The sequence below is a fragment of the Chelonia mydas genome, chromosome 7 (genome assembly GCF_015237465.2).
Source record: "Chelonia mydas isolate rCheMyd1 chromosome 7, rCheMyd1.pri.v2, whole genome shotgun sequence".
Classification (NCBI taxonomy): Eukaryota; Metazoa; Chordata; order Testudines; family Cheloniidae; genus Chelonia; species Chelonia mydas.
In genome coordinates this window covers 27616216-27633671 of record NC_057853.1, presented here as the reverse complement: position 1 = coordinate 27633671, position 17456 = coordinate 27616216, and the positions used below count along the sequence as shown (strand labels likewise).

Here is a 17456-nt window from a genome sequence, read left to right as displayed (position 1 = left end):
TCAGGCTTAACATTATTCATAAAAGAGTTGGGGGAGGGAAGTGGAAGGGGTTCTGAACAAATGTGGAGAAAAATGTATCCATGCAAAAAATATGAGAAGAATTGTGAACAGGGAAGTTGTCTAAGAAAAGGAGAATTAATGTATCCTCTGAATTAGGTAGTTTAAATATAACTGCTTTATTCTACTACACAGAAGAAAAAAATCCAGCAACCCACTAGTTACCATAGCAACTGCCACAACCCCATAGTACAGTAGAGTACTTCTGCTTTTCCAATATCTTAAAGAAACACAGCTACAATTACGTGTAATCATCTGATTTAGTGCTGACCTGAACAGGAATGGACTTAAATATATACTTAAATGCTTTCTTGAACTGTGGCCTGAGGGTACTTGATGTCTTAATTTTTTTTTTAAAAAAGCACTGATAATAAACTAATATTTTCCCAATTTAAAATACTTTCTGTATCTTACACATTAATTCATCTTAATGTAATTTTAAACATAGTGGTTTTCTATTTCCCCTCCCCTATTTTAACATGTGAGGAGATTATTATAATGGACAGAAATAAAATAAAATATTGCTCTTAGGAGTAATATGAATAGTGTGAAACAAAGTTGTTTGGATGGTATACAGAGCTCACCTTCTGTGTGTTTATAGTTTGAAGTTGATCTTCATAAATGACAAGCTTTTTCAACAAATGAGTATACGTATTTCTATGCTCAGCTACAGAATAGTCTCACCAAACCCCTGTATTAATTCATCAGTGGAAGTCCTGAGGTCTACTTTTTCATTCATACAATAATGCAGCTGTGTGTTAAAGATTCACAGTCTTTTTTCCAAAATATTTTAATGTTTCATTACCCTTTGTATGGCAAGTGTGGTGGTTTTCCAGTTGTTCAAAACAACCGAAGCTTTGTTTCATGTTTAGTTCAATAATACTAATTTATGTTATAAAAGATAAACTGTATTTTTTCTTCTTTTGCCATGGCTAAAATGTTGATTTTTCTGCTTGCAAAATCATATGCCATAATATTTCAGAATTTACCAGAGGAACAAAACTTGGCAATTGTTTAAACTTCAGACATGAGACAGCATCCTAAGTAGGAAATCGTGACTGCCAGTGACGCTATTGAACATTAAAAAATAACTATAATTTTCATACAAGACTTACAATATTAATTGTTGATTTTTAAAAATGTTTTGTCTCATTTATAAAGAAAAACATGATATCATAAATGATGCACATGCACTAACTAGGCACATGTGTGATTTAAGTTCAGTATAAAGAAGCTGCTTATATTATGTTAAAAGAACTATCTGAGACAAAGGAACCTTGTGAAACAAAAATATATTTTGCAGTGTTTACTGACTGGACTGTCTTCTATTGTTTGAACAATTGCATGAGCATTTTAGATCTTGTTTCTTATCTCTGTAATGCAACACTGAGGAGGTGTGAAATTTCATGTAATGATGTATTTGTAGCACCAGATCCTCAGCTGTTGCAAATATTTGCTGAGAATCTGGCTAACATAGAGTTGGCAGTCTTACCATCAAGTCCAGGAATGACTGGGTATGCAAATTGAACTAACCCTTGCCACTTAGCGATGGTCTGTCTAGGGTCAGGTTTGATGCAATTTTGCAGGTCAGTGTGGAAAAGCTTGTACTGCCTGTTCTGTACCTGACCTGTGGAGAATAAATACTAGAGGTCCTGATTCTTATTTACACTGAGGTGTGCATAATTTACACCCACTCTATAGCTTCTTTAAAATGCCAGAGTGGTGTAAAGGACCCTTAGTGTAAATGGAAATTTGGCCCTTCAGTCTTCAGGACTATCATTCCAGCAACGGTAACAAATACAAAAAATTCACAAAAACAATGATGAAAAAACTTTTTAGTTACCAGTTTGGTAAGAAAACCTTAGTTACGGAAACAGCCTATGATGGTCCCAGCAACAGTTGCTAAGATACTGGAAGCAAAAGTCTAATTGGCCGTTGTTCTTGCTACTCCGCAGTGACTTCAATGCTACTTCTATACTCACTCTGGTTTTCCTACTTACAATGACATCCCCACTTCATAAATGGGCAAGAGTAAGCCTTTGTAGTCGCGTGCTAAGGTTTTCCTTTCATGTTGACAACCAAAGCCAAAGAAATAATGTTCATTTCTGGAACTGCTGATAGTTATACTCATTCCTGCTTCCTTAACTCCTGTTGCAGCGTGTGCGTATCTCCTTAGGCCTCTGTAGAATTGAGGATCAGTGGGTGTTACCAATATCGGCTGTTTTTGTCTAACAAACAATTAACTATGGTTGCTAATTATTCAATAGTGATTTCACCATATGTATCATAAATCACTGGTGTGTAACAAATTTTATAATCCCCTTTTATCATTGGCAATCCTCCTTATCCTTTGTATTACCCATTTTACCATTCACAGTGCTCCTTCCTGTCTACTCTTGTCATATTTTCAGATCTAATTACCTCCCTAGCACTTCGCCTTCATGTTTTCCTTTTTTAATTTGGAAAATAAAAATAGAGAGTGCTCAACTTTGATAGATTGCTCAGAGTGTGATGGCTTCTCTTCTCTTGTGTCTGAAAGGACCTTTATTGCACTTACTGGAATTTCCAGGCATGTTAGCTGGGACCTAACTATTACCATTCTTCTGGTATGGCTCTGAAAGAACCTCAAACATGATACTGAAACACATCACACAAAAGAGGTCTCACAAATTAGGTCAGGCATATTCCTTTTTCCATACAGCATCTTCTAAGTGCAACGTCTCTTCACTAAGCTCTGTGATACATTTTCAGTAGAAGTTTAAATTGCTGAAACAAGAGAAACATTCTCTAATCCATCCTAGAGTCCTGTGCTTTTACCTTTGCCAAAACAAGGAGGGCTGGTAAAGAGTCTACTACAATGTGGCTTCCTTCTGCTATTCTTCCGCCTGTTGAATAAAACGCTTGGTAACCCTAAACAAGTAGAGCGTAGGTGTTCTTTTAATAAGATATAAAAGCAAATCACTTGTAACTGGCTGGCTTTGGCTGTAAATCTAACACTTACTTTATCTCCTAACAGCAAGCATGCCGACAAGTGAAACTGAATCTGTGAACACTGAGAATGTCAGCGGAGAAGGAGAGAGCCCAGCATGCTGTGGCAGTCTGTGGTGAGTACATAGAGCTCCAATTAAGATGTCAAAGTGTTTCCAACATCGTAGGATTAAAAAGAGCCATTTTTTCTCTTTTGCCTATTCAAACGTATTTGCTTTGAAATATTCAAGCTTTGTGAGATGCTTATATTTTTGGCTTTTAGTCATTCATGGTAAAATCTAACCACAATTTTATCTAAAATTCTGAAGTCAGGACAAATATAGATATATTTCATAAAGTATCCATTTGAGCCTTACATTTAGAAAGATTATAGAGCTTTTAATTTTGCTGCTTCAAAAGCACCAAGAAGAAAAGAAGAGATGTAACCTAAGAAATGCAACAGAGACTAATGTCTTTTAATAATCGAAACATGATCTGGTGTATGCATATTTTACAAGTAGCTAAAAATTGATAATTATTAGATTGATATATGAATATAGCACTAACATAATGATTGTGATAATGACTTTCATTCATATAACATCATTCTTTCAGAAGGTTTCCAAAGCACATTGAAACAGCCATTTAAAGTCCAGGATTTGTTTCTCTGCAAATACCTGTGCTTTATATATATATTTTGGTCCCCAGAGGATAAGATTTAATTTCCTTTCTTTCTCATGTAAAATCCATATGTTTGTAAAGAATAATATTAGAAAAATAGTGGTAAACAGATGACATAGTATTTCAGCATTCATGCAGCGTTATGTTGAGAATACACTTTTATGCACAAACTTTGAGTAATTCCAGTGTTTTGATTGCCAAGTACAGCATTCCGAGGAGAAGGGATTGTGTAAATTATTGTTTCTATATATATTTAAAATTGTGTTTTCCTTTTCTTTTAGTCAAACTATCTCAAAATCCAAGTTCAGGTCAGTATTTTCCTCTCTTTTCCATCACTTTTTTCTTTGCGATGGTTTACGCATCATGACCACATGATTCTGTATTTTCTGTATTAGAATTTGATTGGATGAAAAATGTTACTGACAGAGATTAGGGAATACAGTTGAAGAGGATTCATGAACATTCTTGGGAATAAAGCACCCCAATTTGTTTTGCTGGTATTTGCAACTCTTTTTTCACTTATTCTCAAACATTCGGGCAAATGAGTTTTTATTCACAAGAATGCTCATGGAAAGCAAGTGCCGTGAGTACAAGCAAGAATATTTTAATCTTTTTATTTACTTAATTTTTTTCATTTTCATAGAATACGTATTGAGAAATTGCAAATAGCAAACAAATTTGCAAACAGTAAAGAGACTCCTTCTGTTTATAAAGGTCAGGTTGCTCAATCACGGAACAAAAACAATGCCATCTGACTTAGGTGACCAGTCATGTGGCACATATAGAAAATCACGGATAGCAAATACTCATAACGACCAGTTTGCAAACAATCCACAGGCTAACTATTGTTCACAGACATTCATTGAACAATAGAGATAATCAAGAAGATAATTGAGAAGATTCTAACAAAGCAATTCTGGAAGGTGGACTCCTCCAATTTCCTTGTCCCTGGCAAAACTTGTTTCAGGCTTGGATCTGTAGCAAAAATTGCACTGACAATACTGATGTATTGTGCTTTTAGCAGTTGACCTAACTATTGTATGTATGCTTATTCTACTAGATCTAGCAGCTGCTTTGTTACCGCTGATCACAACATCTTTCTGATGTGCCTTGTATCTCCAATAGGAGTGGGTGGGTGTTGCTCTTGAGTAGCCCTCTTCCTTTTTAAATGAGAGATCCCAAAAGGTAGTTGTAGATGGTGCTCTTCCCCTTTGAAGGTCTTTTCATGTGAGATGTGTTATAGTTCCATCTTGTCACTCGTACAGTTCAACGTGTATGTGAGTTCACTGGTAGGTTAATTAAGAGAAGTTGATTTCAGTTTGCCAATGATCCCAAGTTCTGTGTTTCATTGCTTCTGACCCTGACAGTGCGATGGAACAAATGCATGAGATTGTGGCTTTTTTAAGAGTTAAGTGGTTGAGGATCAGTCAATATACTGAAGTAGCATAGATAAGTTGTGGAAAGCAACTGGAAGAGCTGGAGTGGATTACGTCTCACCCCCGATCAAGGTCAGGTGTCGCCATTTGTTAAGCAGCTTTACAATTTGGAGTTTTGTTTGAAATAGGATTACTTATGCATAATGAACAGGTGGGTGCTTTTTTATCTGCATTTGTGAAAAAATTGTGTCCATTTCTTTTGGACGCATACCTTGTTACACTTACCCATGCTTGTTTCATCTTGAGAATAGAAAACTGCAATGGACTGTACCTGGGACTATGCGATAAGACTGTTTGGAAGCTGAAGCTAATGCAAAATCAAAGAGAAGAAAGCCAAGAGATTACTCTCTTCCGCCACCTTAGCAGCTTCTAAATCATGCCTGGCTGAAGTATTTTTGTTAATTTGTCTCCAGTTAATTCCACAAACCAATATCTACTCCTGCGAAGCCTATTTTAATCTACTCCTCAGAGAGGAACATCTGCTTCTGAGATGCCACCAGAGACTTAGTAACCATACACTCAAAACAGATTGATAACACACCTCCTTTCTGAATTTGGCCCATTTGCATGACAGCAAATCTTAGAAGCACTATAGGAAAAGCAAGCCAACACTGTACTCTGATATACACCCATTGTAGTGAAAGAGAGCCATGAGCATCTAAGACTTCTACTAAATGACACTATAAACACTTCCTCTGAGGAGGGAAAGTTCCCACCAGACCTAAAGCTTGCCATAATCCAGCCAGTATGTAAGGAACCACTAATTGATGCAACCAACCTCTCCATCACTGCCCATTCCCAAGCAAGTTTACTGAGTAGATCACCAGCCAGTCTCCAGCTCTCCCTAGATTCGGCCAGTATCCCTGGATGTCTCCAAGACAGGCTTTAAGCTGAAACATGGAACAAGTCAGTGCTCATGGAGTTGAAGGATGAAATCCTCTTGGCCACAGATAAGGGCTGTACTTTCATACTTATATTGCGAGACACAGCATTTCATATTATCAACTATTGAATGTTGCTATCCCACTTTAGAAGTTCAGCAGGAGGTTTACTGGGATCACACTAAAAGGGGTTCAGATGTTCCAGAAAGTCATAATGGCCATCGGTTCCTCCACCTCTAGAGCTCTTACTTGTGGAGTCCTACAGGGATCTATCTGTTCTTCCGTCCTTTTCTCCTTCTACATGAACCTGCAGGGGAAGTTGTGAGACAGCATGAACTGAAGAATCAGTCATACCCAAATCTACATTACCATCATATCAGATGCAGCTTGCACCAAGGTCCTGGCTGCATTCAACAGCTGTTGAGAAGAGAAAGTGCTTTGAAGAACTGTTCACCTCTGCCCTTCTATCATTTGCAAACTAGCTGTTCTCCTAATCTTCTCACTGCTTCTGGATACCCAAATAACCATGACTGCAAAATTTCCTTTTTCACCTAAAAATGTCAAGAAAAAAGACTGCACCCCATTCTTTTGTATTTGGACCCAAACCCAGTAATCCACATATTTGTGATCTTCAGGCTTGACTACTGTAATTCTCTGTATTTGGGAATGGAATCACTGATTCCTAAAAAACTAAATTTAGCTCAAAATACAGCAGCCTGTCTGCTCCATAGCAGAGGCTACAAATTACACATTGCTCCCATGTTCAACTCTCATTGGTTTCCTGGTAAGTAATGAGTCAAATTCAAGTTTTCAGTCGTCATCTAGCTCCTCCATGAGACTAGTTTAAGTTTTCTGAAGGAACATCTTTCCCTACGCAATCATGACATCCCACAACAGCTGTGTTCTTTTGGAACAGTGGTACAATTAGTCTCAAGAATCATAAACTCAAGAGTTTTCTTAGCAACTGGCTCCCTAATCTGGAAGTCACTTCCAGAAGACATAAGGTTGACCGGACTTCATTGCCTTCAGATCAAAATGCAAAACTCACTTGTCCAACCTAACCTAACCACAATAAGACAAGACAGAAAGGAAGCCAAAGAGAGGCAGATCTTCATGTGTATCTTTCTGTAAATTCATAATGTGCTCAGATGCCATGATAATGGGTATAGTATAAAAACCTAGCTACAGGTATAATGCAGCTGCCTACTTAGTAGGTGTATATTTATATCAAAACCATCTTACATTAATGTATCTATGACCTGCACTGTCTGCCTACCAGCTTCCAGGTGGAATTTAAGGCTTGGGGGTTCCACTATAAAAGCCCTAAATGGCTTGGACCCCAGTTTTTGGACAGACTCTCACACTGTACAAAACTGCCACAGTTGTAGTCAGTGGAAACACTTAAGCAGGAGTACTCATGTTTCAAATGGAAAGGAGCTTCTTGCAAGGTGTTCTATTGTGAAAGGCTGACAACTCTGGAATTTACTTCCCCAGCATTTCAAAATACAGTAGCCTGAAATGTGTTGACCTTCAGGGCATGCTGAGAAGCTCCTCTTTTCTCTCTGACTTTCAGGGATGTGAGGTTTGAGGGGTGGAGAAATAGTTTGGAGGGGAGTTGTCATTAGTGGGTGTACTTGACTGTACTCTCACTGGCTTATTTGGACTGTTCATTGGTTTACTTTATTATTTAGTACTATATTTTATGGATGGTAGGTTTTAAAGTTTTGTTACTGCCTACAGCCTTGGATACATGCACACAATCTAAAGCCCACATTTTCAGAAATGCTGTCTAATTTTGGGCATCCAACTTTACACCCTTGTGACCTGACAGAGATGCTGGGCACCCAGAGCTCTCATGAATGACTACTGTGCATATGGTTTTAATTTTGCAAAATTTCATATAATGCAGGATGTTGCTGATGCAAAATCATCTGGAAATTTTTAAAAAATTGTTAATTTTACACAACTTTATTAGCAAATCTGAGTAAATAGTCAAATGTAGAGAAGAGTTATTATTGGTATCTGTTAATCAAAATAAGACTCACGTTTTACAATGTGGACCCCTGCACTGACTTTAGAGCATCCACCTGTGTGGATTCAATTACAGGATTGGGGCCCAAGGACCATTTGAAAATAAATGAATAAAAATAAAATTACCAACAAATTTGTAAACATCAAGACTTGTTCATAAATGTGAACGGAAAAAAAGCAGGTAAATTATTTAGATGAGAATGAACATAAAGAATAAGTGGCCCAGCTGTGGTACATTATATTAACGATGAGTGTCCCTTCTGATTTAAATACTTCTTCAGAATTGGCACTACAGCTGTGACGAACATTTTGGGAAAAATGCCTTGATAATTTCAGAACAGTGATGTTCCACTTTATTACAAATTTGTGCAAAATGGGGTTCACGTCAAATAAAAAAGAAACTTAAATTTCATTCTTCACTACAAAAATTTCAATGCTTCCCCTGAAAATTAGGAAGATATTGAATGAAAAAGGTCTCAATTATTTTCAAGTTCAAATTTCCACAATTTTTTCTGAAGATGCATCACAGTGGGACAATCTCAGACTCTGATGCCTTCCTCCTCCCTTTTGTGTGTGTGTGCATAATTGTGAATATTTTAGGAAGGGAAGAAAATATGTGCTATACCCCTCAAATGAGACTTTGTTTTGTTTTATAACTGTAAGCTTAATTCACACTAAAGCCTGTCAACCCTTACATATGTGCCTAAAATTGCACACCCTTTGGGCTACATTTTCAGAAGGTTTCCTGGGTTTAGCTGTACTGTTTCTGTCAGTGGTCTCTGGGTCAGGCCATAAATCCATAAACACTGAATATTTTGAAAAGAACTGTTGTCATTTCTTTACAAAACTTTCACTGTTTAAGGATTTAGGGCCTGATTCAATGACCATTGAAGTCAAATAGGAATCTTACCATTGACTTCATAGATCAGGTGCTTGGAGATGACCATGAGTCCCCCCAGCTCTTATGAGTGATCAAGCTCTTGTGGCCTTATCCTATTTTCATTGACTTCAGCAATGCAGAATTGTGCCCTAAGAGTAAAAAATACTGTTTTTTGCATATCCAGTCGGTGAATATACTGATAATGGCTAAGCACATAGCTGGCAGGACAAGAGCGTTCTTGAACACACTGTCAAGTTAGTTCAATGCAGAGATTTTTCTTCATATTATTATTATACTCTATAGGCGATGAAATTTTTCCATAACAGTAACCGAGCAATTACTATTTTCCATAATCACAAGCATGAGTTTAAGGTGAGTGAAAGAACCTCACACACTGCTTGACTGTTTATTTTGCTAAGTTCATTTATTTTTATGAAGACACCATTACATTTTGGATCTACCACCTGAGGCAGATTAGAACGTTTCTAATTTTATATATACTAGGTATGGTACCTGCTGATTCAGAGCAGCAGAGGTACTAAGACTTTTTATTTAATTATTTGTAGCAATTTATTTAAATATTATAGAGCTTAAACAAAACAAAATAGAAAAGTTTAGGGTCAGAAATAGGATCAGCTTATGAACTTCAGTTGTAAAGTGCATTACAATATATTGGAGAAGGGCTGAACCCACAACCTTAAATCCAAACTCTTTCCATTTTGAAACTAGCTCCGGATCCCATTGCAATCATAGGAGTCTTTCCACTGACTCCAGTGGGGTTTGGATCAGAATGTTGGCATGGGAGACTCAGCTTTATTATCCAAATCCACTCCTGTAGTTTTGGTTCTATCTATCTATCTATCCAATATGGCCCCCATTACTGTAGTATCTGAGCACCTCACAATCTTTCGTGTATTTATCTATTCACACAACACCCCTGTGAGGTAAAGTACTTTTATCCCAGTTTCGTAAATACCCAAGGTCACACTGGACCCAAGGTCACACCCAAGACCCAAGGTCACACTGGAAGCTTTGGAGGAAACAGAGAACTAACTCAGGTCTCCCAAGTCCTGTGGTAGCACCTTAACCATGGACAATCCTTCCTCTCTGAGTCAACTAAAACTAGATGTGGCCTAATTTCCAACTCCATTTTGTGTGCATCAAAAATCTCATGAATATGCCCCCCACCATCATAGGATTTCAGCCCAAGTCTTAGCCATTCTTGGGAACAATTGATGTTGTGAGAGTTCCATCATTATGGGGTAGTTTCTCACAAGTTCATCTCATAAAATTTCTCCATTGTTTATTCCAAACCCAAATTGTATCCATGGTTCAACCTGAAATGCAAATTCTGAATCTTAAAACTTAATCTGAATCTAGATCTGGTTTACTTAGATATATCTTGTTATGAAATGAAGTGCAATGCCATGTACTAGGTTATGCAATATTGAGTTGGCTTTGACAAATGCCCTAATCTAGTGATGTCACAATCTGTTAAACGATATGAAGATTATATAGAAATGTGCAAGACTAATTTGTTAAAGTTTTCATTTTTTGTTTTTTATTTGGTTCTAAACTTGAACAAAATTATCATCTTTTTAGCTGCACTTGGTAGTAATGCACACAGCTGCCTCTCAGATTTCTTTCATAGTTTCATATATACACACACACGTACACCCACAAATCTCCCACAAATCTTTAAGTTCAGATACTGTAATATTTTTCCATAGAATAATGCATTTGTTTTTGTTCTAAATTTCAGTCGACGCTGGCGTCGCTGGAACCGATTCAATCGAAGAAAATGTCGAGCTGCAGTAAAATCTGTCTCGTTTTATTGGCTGGTTATTGTCTTGGTCTTTCTGAACACATTAACTATCTCTTCTGAGCATTACAATCAACCTGACTGGCTGACACAGATCCAAGGTACAAGCAAAAACCATTTTTCCTGTTTTTAACCACAGAAAAACGAAAGCTCTCCTTGATTACTTCTGCATTTTGCCATTTTGAAGTTTATTTGTTATCCTTCAGTACATCCAGGTTAAAGAAATTGATATAGAGAATGATCAAATGTTTTCTATTTCCACATCTGCAACACAGCTTAATGACATAATGTACACGCAAAATCCTACAGTGCCAAATTGTAAGCATGTGCCATTATGCTTTAGACATATTACCATTGTCAACCCATGTGATTAAAGATAAGGAAGGACAAATGTTAACTTGCACATCAGAATAGGCTGTGAATCATTTTGCCTTAATTCCAGTCTGGGTTTGAACTATGTTTTTAGCTGGGATAATTTACACAATAAGTTGGAAGGATGTAGCATTTTTCGATCAAAGGGAGGTATTATATGCCTCATGCAAAAAATGGTGTCAAATGCAAAGAAAGCAATTTGTATTTCCCTCCAAAGAGATAAGATAACTGGCATGGAAAATGGATAAAAATTAGTCAGAATATGAGATCTACAAAATAAATCAGAAATATCTAAAACATTATAATTTTCTGAATGTTTTGTTCCAGATATTGCAAACAAAGTACTTCTGGCGTTATTCACCTGTGAAATGTTAATAAAGATGTACAGCTTGGGCCTACAGGCTTATTTTGTATCCCTCTTTAACCGTTTTGATTGCTTCGTCGTTTGTGGTGGCATTGTTGAAACCATACTGGTGGAGTTGGAAATTATGTCACCCCTGGGAATCTCAGTATTTCGCTGTGTTCGTCTTCTACGTATTTTTAAAGTGACAAGGTAAGATTCCGAAATGCATTTTCCTGCTGCTAATTTTAGGGGTACTTGTATGGTGATCAGCAACTCTTTTGTAATATTTCATCACGCACTGTTCTTTTACAGTTTTTTTTTGTGTTAACACACGCATTTTAATTTATAGGCACTGGACATCCCTGAGCAACTTGGTAGCATCCTTGTTAAACTCAATGAAGTCCATTGCTTCACTGTTGCTTCTGCTTTTCCTCTTCATCATAATCTTCTCATTGCTTGGAATGCAGCTGTTTGGAGGCAAATTTAATTTTGATGAAACTCAAACAAAACGGAGCACCTTCGATAATTTTCCACAAGCTCTTTTAACTGTATTCCAGGTAACTTTCTTTCACCCCCTATGAAACGTTTTACCTTTGAACAACAAAAATGTTTAGGTAATCTTGTCTCCTGAAAAAAATCACAAATACTATTTATTCTGTTTACTTTAAGTAGCATTCTGCTCATCATATTCAATACTCTGGTAATTTTGCACCATTTGTACCATTTGTTCCATATCTTATTTGATCTATCTATGCAACATAGCTTTCATGTTACTTCATTAAATTTAGTCTTCTTTGTCCATCAAAGACATGACTAGAAATAAAAACTGGAAGTTATTTAATTTGAATTAATGTTTTTCCTGTAAGCTTGTTAACCGTCTATTTTGTGGTAGATGTGTGTATTTCTAATGTTCAACGACTTCTTAGTAGGGTAAATTGAGAAACATTGTAAAAGTGTATATCTGTGTGAATCATATCACTTCATATCATAAAAAACTAAATATGGATTTCTTTAAAGGGACACTATCAGTTTATTATTATATATATTTTAAAACATTCATATCTGTGTTACTACTAACTGATTATTAAAACTAAAAGAATTCTTACAGTTTAACTTCCTTTTCACTGTTTATGGTGTTTGTTTACTTTTTGTATTTCTCTCAGCGTGGGCAATGAAATTAGGCTAGTCTCTTTCATTTTTTATTCTAGTTATTTTTGCATTTAAGGTTATAGGCATTAACACAATAGTGCAGTGTTTGGTTTGGGTGAATATTTGGTTGTGTGTTACAATTTCCATTCGCTCAAACAGAGATTCCGTAGAATGATGCTTGACACAAACAAAGAAAAAGCTGTTTGGAATGAATTTAAAAATAAAGACATCCTAATGAGAAATATTTCTGTAAGTCTTAAATTTCCTAAAAAAATATTAAAAATAATGGGTCACACTTAGCCTGATAGTGTTCCTTTGAAAACTTCGGTTAGTGTTTCCAAACTCAGGAGCTTAAAGTCAGGCTGCTACATCCATATCCAGGCACCTAAATGAATGGCCTGATTTTCAAAGGTGCCAAGCTCCCACAGCTCCCAAGGAAGCTGCTGGTTACTGAACAGCTTTGAAAAACCAGAATTCTTATTTAGGTGCCCAAATATGGACTTAGGAGAATTAAATAGTGGCCTTTGTGCATGTATGACTTTCTTGCACTGTCACTTAATTGTCTGGGGAGAGAGTCATGTAGCTCACAAAAGCTTATGCTCAAATAAATTGGTTAGTCTCTAAGGTGCCACAAGTACTCCTTTTCTTTTTTTGAATACAGACTAACACGGCTGCTACTCTGAAAACTGTGATGGGGTTTTTTTGGGATAAAACTAACAGCTTCTAAATTGCTGAAAAATATATACAGTATCCCTATAATCTGTGTTCTGATAATCAGGCCTCCCACACTAATGCAAAATAAAGTGCTAAATGCATAATAGACCAGCTGTAAACTATCCTCCTCTGATCTAATCAATTCCTTTAGATTTCATCTGTTGATACAGCAGCAAAGTTGCAAGAAACAGTAGAAAGTAGGAAAATTATTCATTCTCCAATAGCATTTGAGCTCCAATTCAGTATAAACCCCCCTCCATTTAAAGCAATATCATAATGACCCCAGTCTCCAGTTAGGACTCAGATTGGGACAATTTAATTTGAAGGGATAACACACTATGATGTATAGTTTTGGAAAGGGTTTGTGGCCAACATTCTTTAAAAATGGGTGCCTAAAATTAGTCTCCTAAGCCATACTTAGGTTCCTAAATGAGAGTCCAGATTTTCAAAGGTGCTGAGCATGGAGGCTTCAATAGGAGCTGCTGTATATGCAGCACCATTGAAAATCAGGACACTTAGGTGCCTACATAAGAATTTAGGAGCTTAATTTTAGGAACTCTTTTTTTTTCTAGATCTTGGACCATAAGTGTAGACATACGGTTCATTGGCATAAATGCTTCATATAGATGGAAACTGGTAAAGCTAAACCAAGAGATTCTTATTTAAATGGAAATATTAAAATATTGCATAACAACAAACAGATTACTACCATGTTTACTATATAAAGCATCCTATGCAGAGTGATCAGTTAACATTTTCATGTTATAGAAAATGGCTGTGTGTGTTGTGTACAGAGGAAACATAAAATCCTCTTTCAGTCTTTTGACTGTTGAGTCAGTAAAGATGAATTTGCTTGTTAGATTCTAACAGGTGAAGACTGGAATGCTGTGATGTATGATGGGATTATGGCATATGGTGGCCCATCGTCATCAGGAATGGTCGTCTGTATATACTTCATTATCCTCTTCATCTGTGGTAACTGTATCCTTTCATTTCTACAAGTGACACTGGCATTCACTGTAAGCATTTCTGAATAGAGCAGTGAATTTGTGTGTAAAGAGGACTGAACCATTATGACACTTAGGACACATATCTGCCCTCTGTGTAACTGAGTGAATTGCTGTGAACGGTATGCACATTTTCTGTACTACATTTCTTCTAAACAGGAGCTCCCTCCGGCTCCCGTTCCCTTTCTCTGCTTTCCCTAAACAAATAAGACCCCTGCCAGCTCCCTAGGTGTCGCCATCTCACCACTCTGACAAGAACCAGCACATTTGCCCCTTCCTCCTCAGTGGACAGAAAACCTCATTCTGTCTGCTTGTCTTATTTTGGCCGCCATCCCCATCCTGATCCACAGAAGTGCTCTAAACTCCATGTCAGTAATGTCTCATCCTTCCCTGATTCCACCTCGTTAGTTCTGACACTTTCTGAACAAATGACAATGGATGGAAGTGGGTCACAGGGAATACAGGTTACATTGCAGGGGGATCCTAGCAGTAGGAATATGTAGCTGTTTGGTACTAGTTCCACCAAAGTGTTTGCCCTCCACGCCCCCGATCTTCCAAAAGCTCTCCTTTGTCCCCAGTATGGCATCTTTCAGTGGCTACCCAAAACTCCAGTAAGCTCTCATACACTTCTCCTAGACACAACTTAGTACTGGAAAGGTTAGGAGTCAATAGATATGGCAAAAATATTAGACTTCTTTTTACTATATTTTTATGCTCCTTCTGTTGATATTCACACTTCATTGATATGGGCTGAAGTACAGAACTTGACATGGAATGTAGCACATATGGAAAATACTGCAGTGTAAAAATCAACTTGAAGTATCTGAATTAGTATCTAAAAACATTGTGTAGTAGGTGGAACTTGTCTATGCCCATGTAAACTTCAATTTTATTTCCTTTCTAAAATTAACGTTATAAATGACTAGTCTTTTGCTCAGCAGTCCGCTGTATATTCTTGTTGTGATAGAATCAATGGGCTTAAAGCATCACTAGCGTAACTCTGTTGTCTTAAATGCCGTTACAGCAGGCATTAATTTGGCCCAGTAAGTAAAGGTATTATAAGCACTACATCCAGCTCTGTAAAGTTATATACTTAGTTTGGGAGCATGGGTTTCATGTCTGTCACACTGTCATTTTTTCATATTGATAAGGAATAGACCAACACAGTGTGGTAATGCATAATGTCCTTAAGATTATTTGAATCAGATATCTTGCTAAATGTCTTTTTGGCCATTGCGGTGGATAACTTGGCAGATGCGGAAAGCCTGAATACAGCTCAGAAAGAAGAAGCAGAAGAAAAGCAGAGGAAAAAGAATGCCAGGTAAAATAGCACTGGGGTGCTAGATGGGAGTTCAGTATTCACCCACTTACAAGTGTGTTGAATCCTTTATTTGAATATCTTGACAGGGTTAATAGATTATTAATTTAAGAGAAAAGGAAAGAAGATACCATACTGGGTATCTTGGGATGATGGAATGAATGGTGATAATCCATCTGAGGTTTAAACATTGGAATATAGGATTCATTGTGCAATTAGAATATGATTGTATCCCTAGATCTATATGTGCAACTTCTGTTTAGACCAATTCTGCAACCTTACATAGACAACAAGCAAATCTCCAGTTGAAGTCAGTGTAGTCCCATGGAAACCATAAGAGTTGTGTGTAAGAATCCAAGAGCACAGTATATCCATTAGTATTCCTATAAAGACAATGCATTGCATTTTTAAGGAATTAGTTTCTGGAGTTATATTTAAAAGGATAATCTGTTGAATGAATCTAGTGCACTGGGATGAAACACACTTTATCACCTTTGTATGTGGTATGTCTTCTCTGTAAATGTCCCTTCAAATCAAGTACCTATATTTCCGTAGGCGTGACCTCTTCATTTTTAATAGAGTGGGTAGAATAAGTTAACAATCATTCTTTCATCAGTCTTTGCTCTTTACTTAATGGGGTTTGTTGTTTGGTTTTGTTTTTCTTTCTGTTTTTTTGGGTTTTTTTTAGAAAAGAGAGTCTGGAAAATAAAAAAGGTGACAAATCAGAAGGTGACCAAAAGAAGGCCAAGGATAATAAGGTGTTTATTTCTATACAAATATTTTATACTGTTAAAAAGTGGCTCTGTTGTTCATGCCAATAAGTTCTTTTCAACACAGATGTGCATGATGTGATTTCTTTTTTAGGGCCACATTTTCTTCTAAGTGTTTTTCCCCCACATAAGGGACAGGAAGCTGTCAGGGAACAGGGTTTTCATTCTCACAGAATGGGCAAAGGGTAGGGACCACAGAATCTGCTGTTCACATTAGATCCATGTAATTTCAGACCACCTCAAAGGCCCCAACCATTCCTACGGATGCATAGCTCCTGGCAGAATGACTGTACCTGCTCCTCCCGATCCCCGATCCAGAATTTCTCTGGGGAGAGGAGTTTTAGAGCATAGAATAAGTTAACATTGTCAGGTTTAGCATAACCTATAGCTTTAGGCTCCTTGTAGATTTCTGCTGGAAAAGTCCTTTAGAAGGCAATACTGAATTATAAACTTCCTATGGAATTTTCAAACCACTCCATGTAATTTCCATAGAACCCTACCGGTTTTATCCCTATTACATTCTGCAGATCTTTTTGCCTAAGTGTAGAATCACAAAAAGGTATATAGGGTTTAAAAAACCAGACTTTTAACAAAGATTACAGCTTTCCTCTCTTGCTCACTTCCAAAGTGATCAAACCATCATGGCTCTGTTGATACACTGAGAGAGTAAGCATGTACCTGGCTTCTTTGGTATTGAATAATTTATTTGTTTTGTTTTTTGGATCATCTACATGCATCAATTAAATGCTGAAGTTTAATTTTCTTCTGAAGTGTCTTTTTGCCATTGCCATAGGTTACAATTGCTGAATATCGAGAAGGAGAAGATGAGGACAAAGACCCCTATCCACCTTGCGACGTACCAGGTGTGCCAGCAAGACTATAAACATGTTTAAGTCAGTACATTGAAATGTAAATGTACAGTCACATTTACCATTACCTTTTCTTGACTCAATTCCTCTGAAGTCAGTGGAGTTAGACCCTCTGATGTCAAGAGTTATACTGGCCTGTGGAATGCAGTGCTATTGCTT

General features: G+C 37.0%; 1 protein-coding gene across 6 annotated transcripts in view; it reads left to right on the top strand.

Annotated features, from left to right (window-relative positions):
• CACNA1D (calcium voltage-gated channel subunit alpha1 D) overlaps positions 1-17456 on the top strand; it is a 321562-nt gene that overhangs the window by 191552 nt on the left and 112554 nt on the right. For all 6 annotated transcript variants that reach the window (XM_043551625.1, XM_043551623.1, XM_043551627.1 and 3 more), the window contains exons 10-18: positions 3074-3161; positions 3987-4013; positions 10696-10856; positions 11455-11680; positions 11820-12027; positions 14194-14314; positions 15547-15661; positions 16347-16416; positions 17222-17291. In XM_043551625.1, coding sequence (XP_043407560.1) covers positions 3074-3161; positions 3987-4013; positions 10696-10856; positions 11455-11680; positions 11820-12027; positions 14194-14314; positions 15547-15661; positions 16347-16416; positions 17222-17291 — 1086 coding nt within the window. The remainder of the gene's footprint in view (positions 1-3073; positions 3162-3986; positions 4014-10695; positions 10857-11454; positions 11681-11819; positions 12028-14193; positions 14315-15546; positions 15662-16346; positions 16417-17221; positions 17292-17456) is intronic.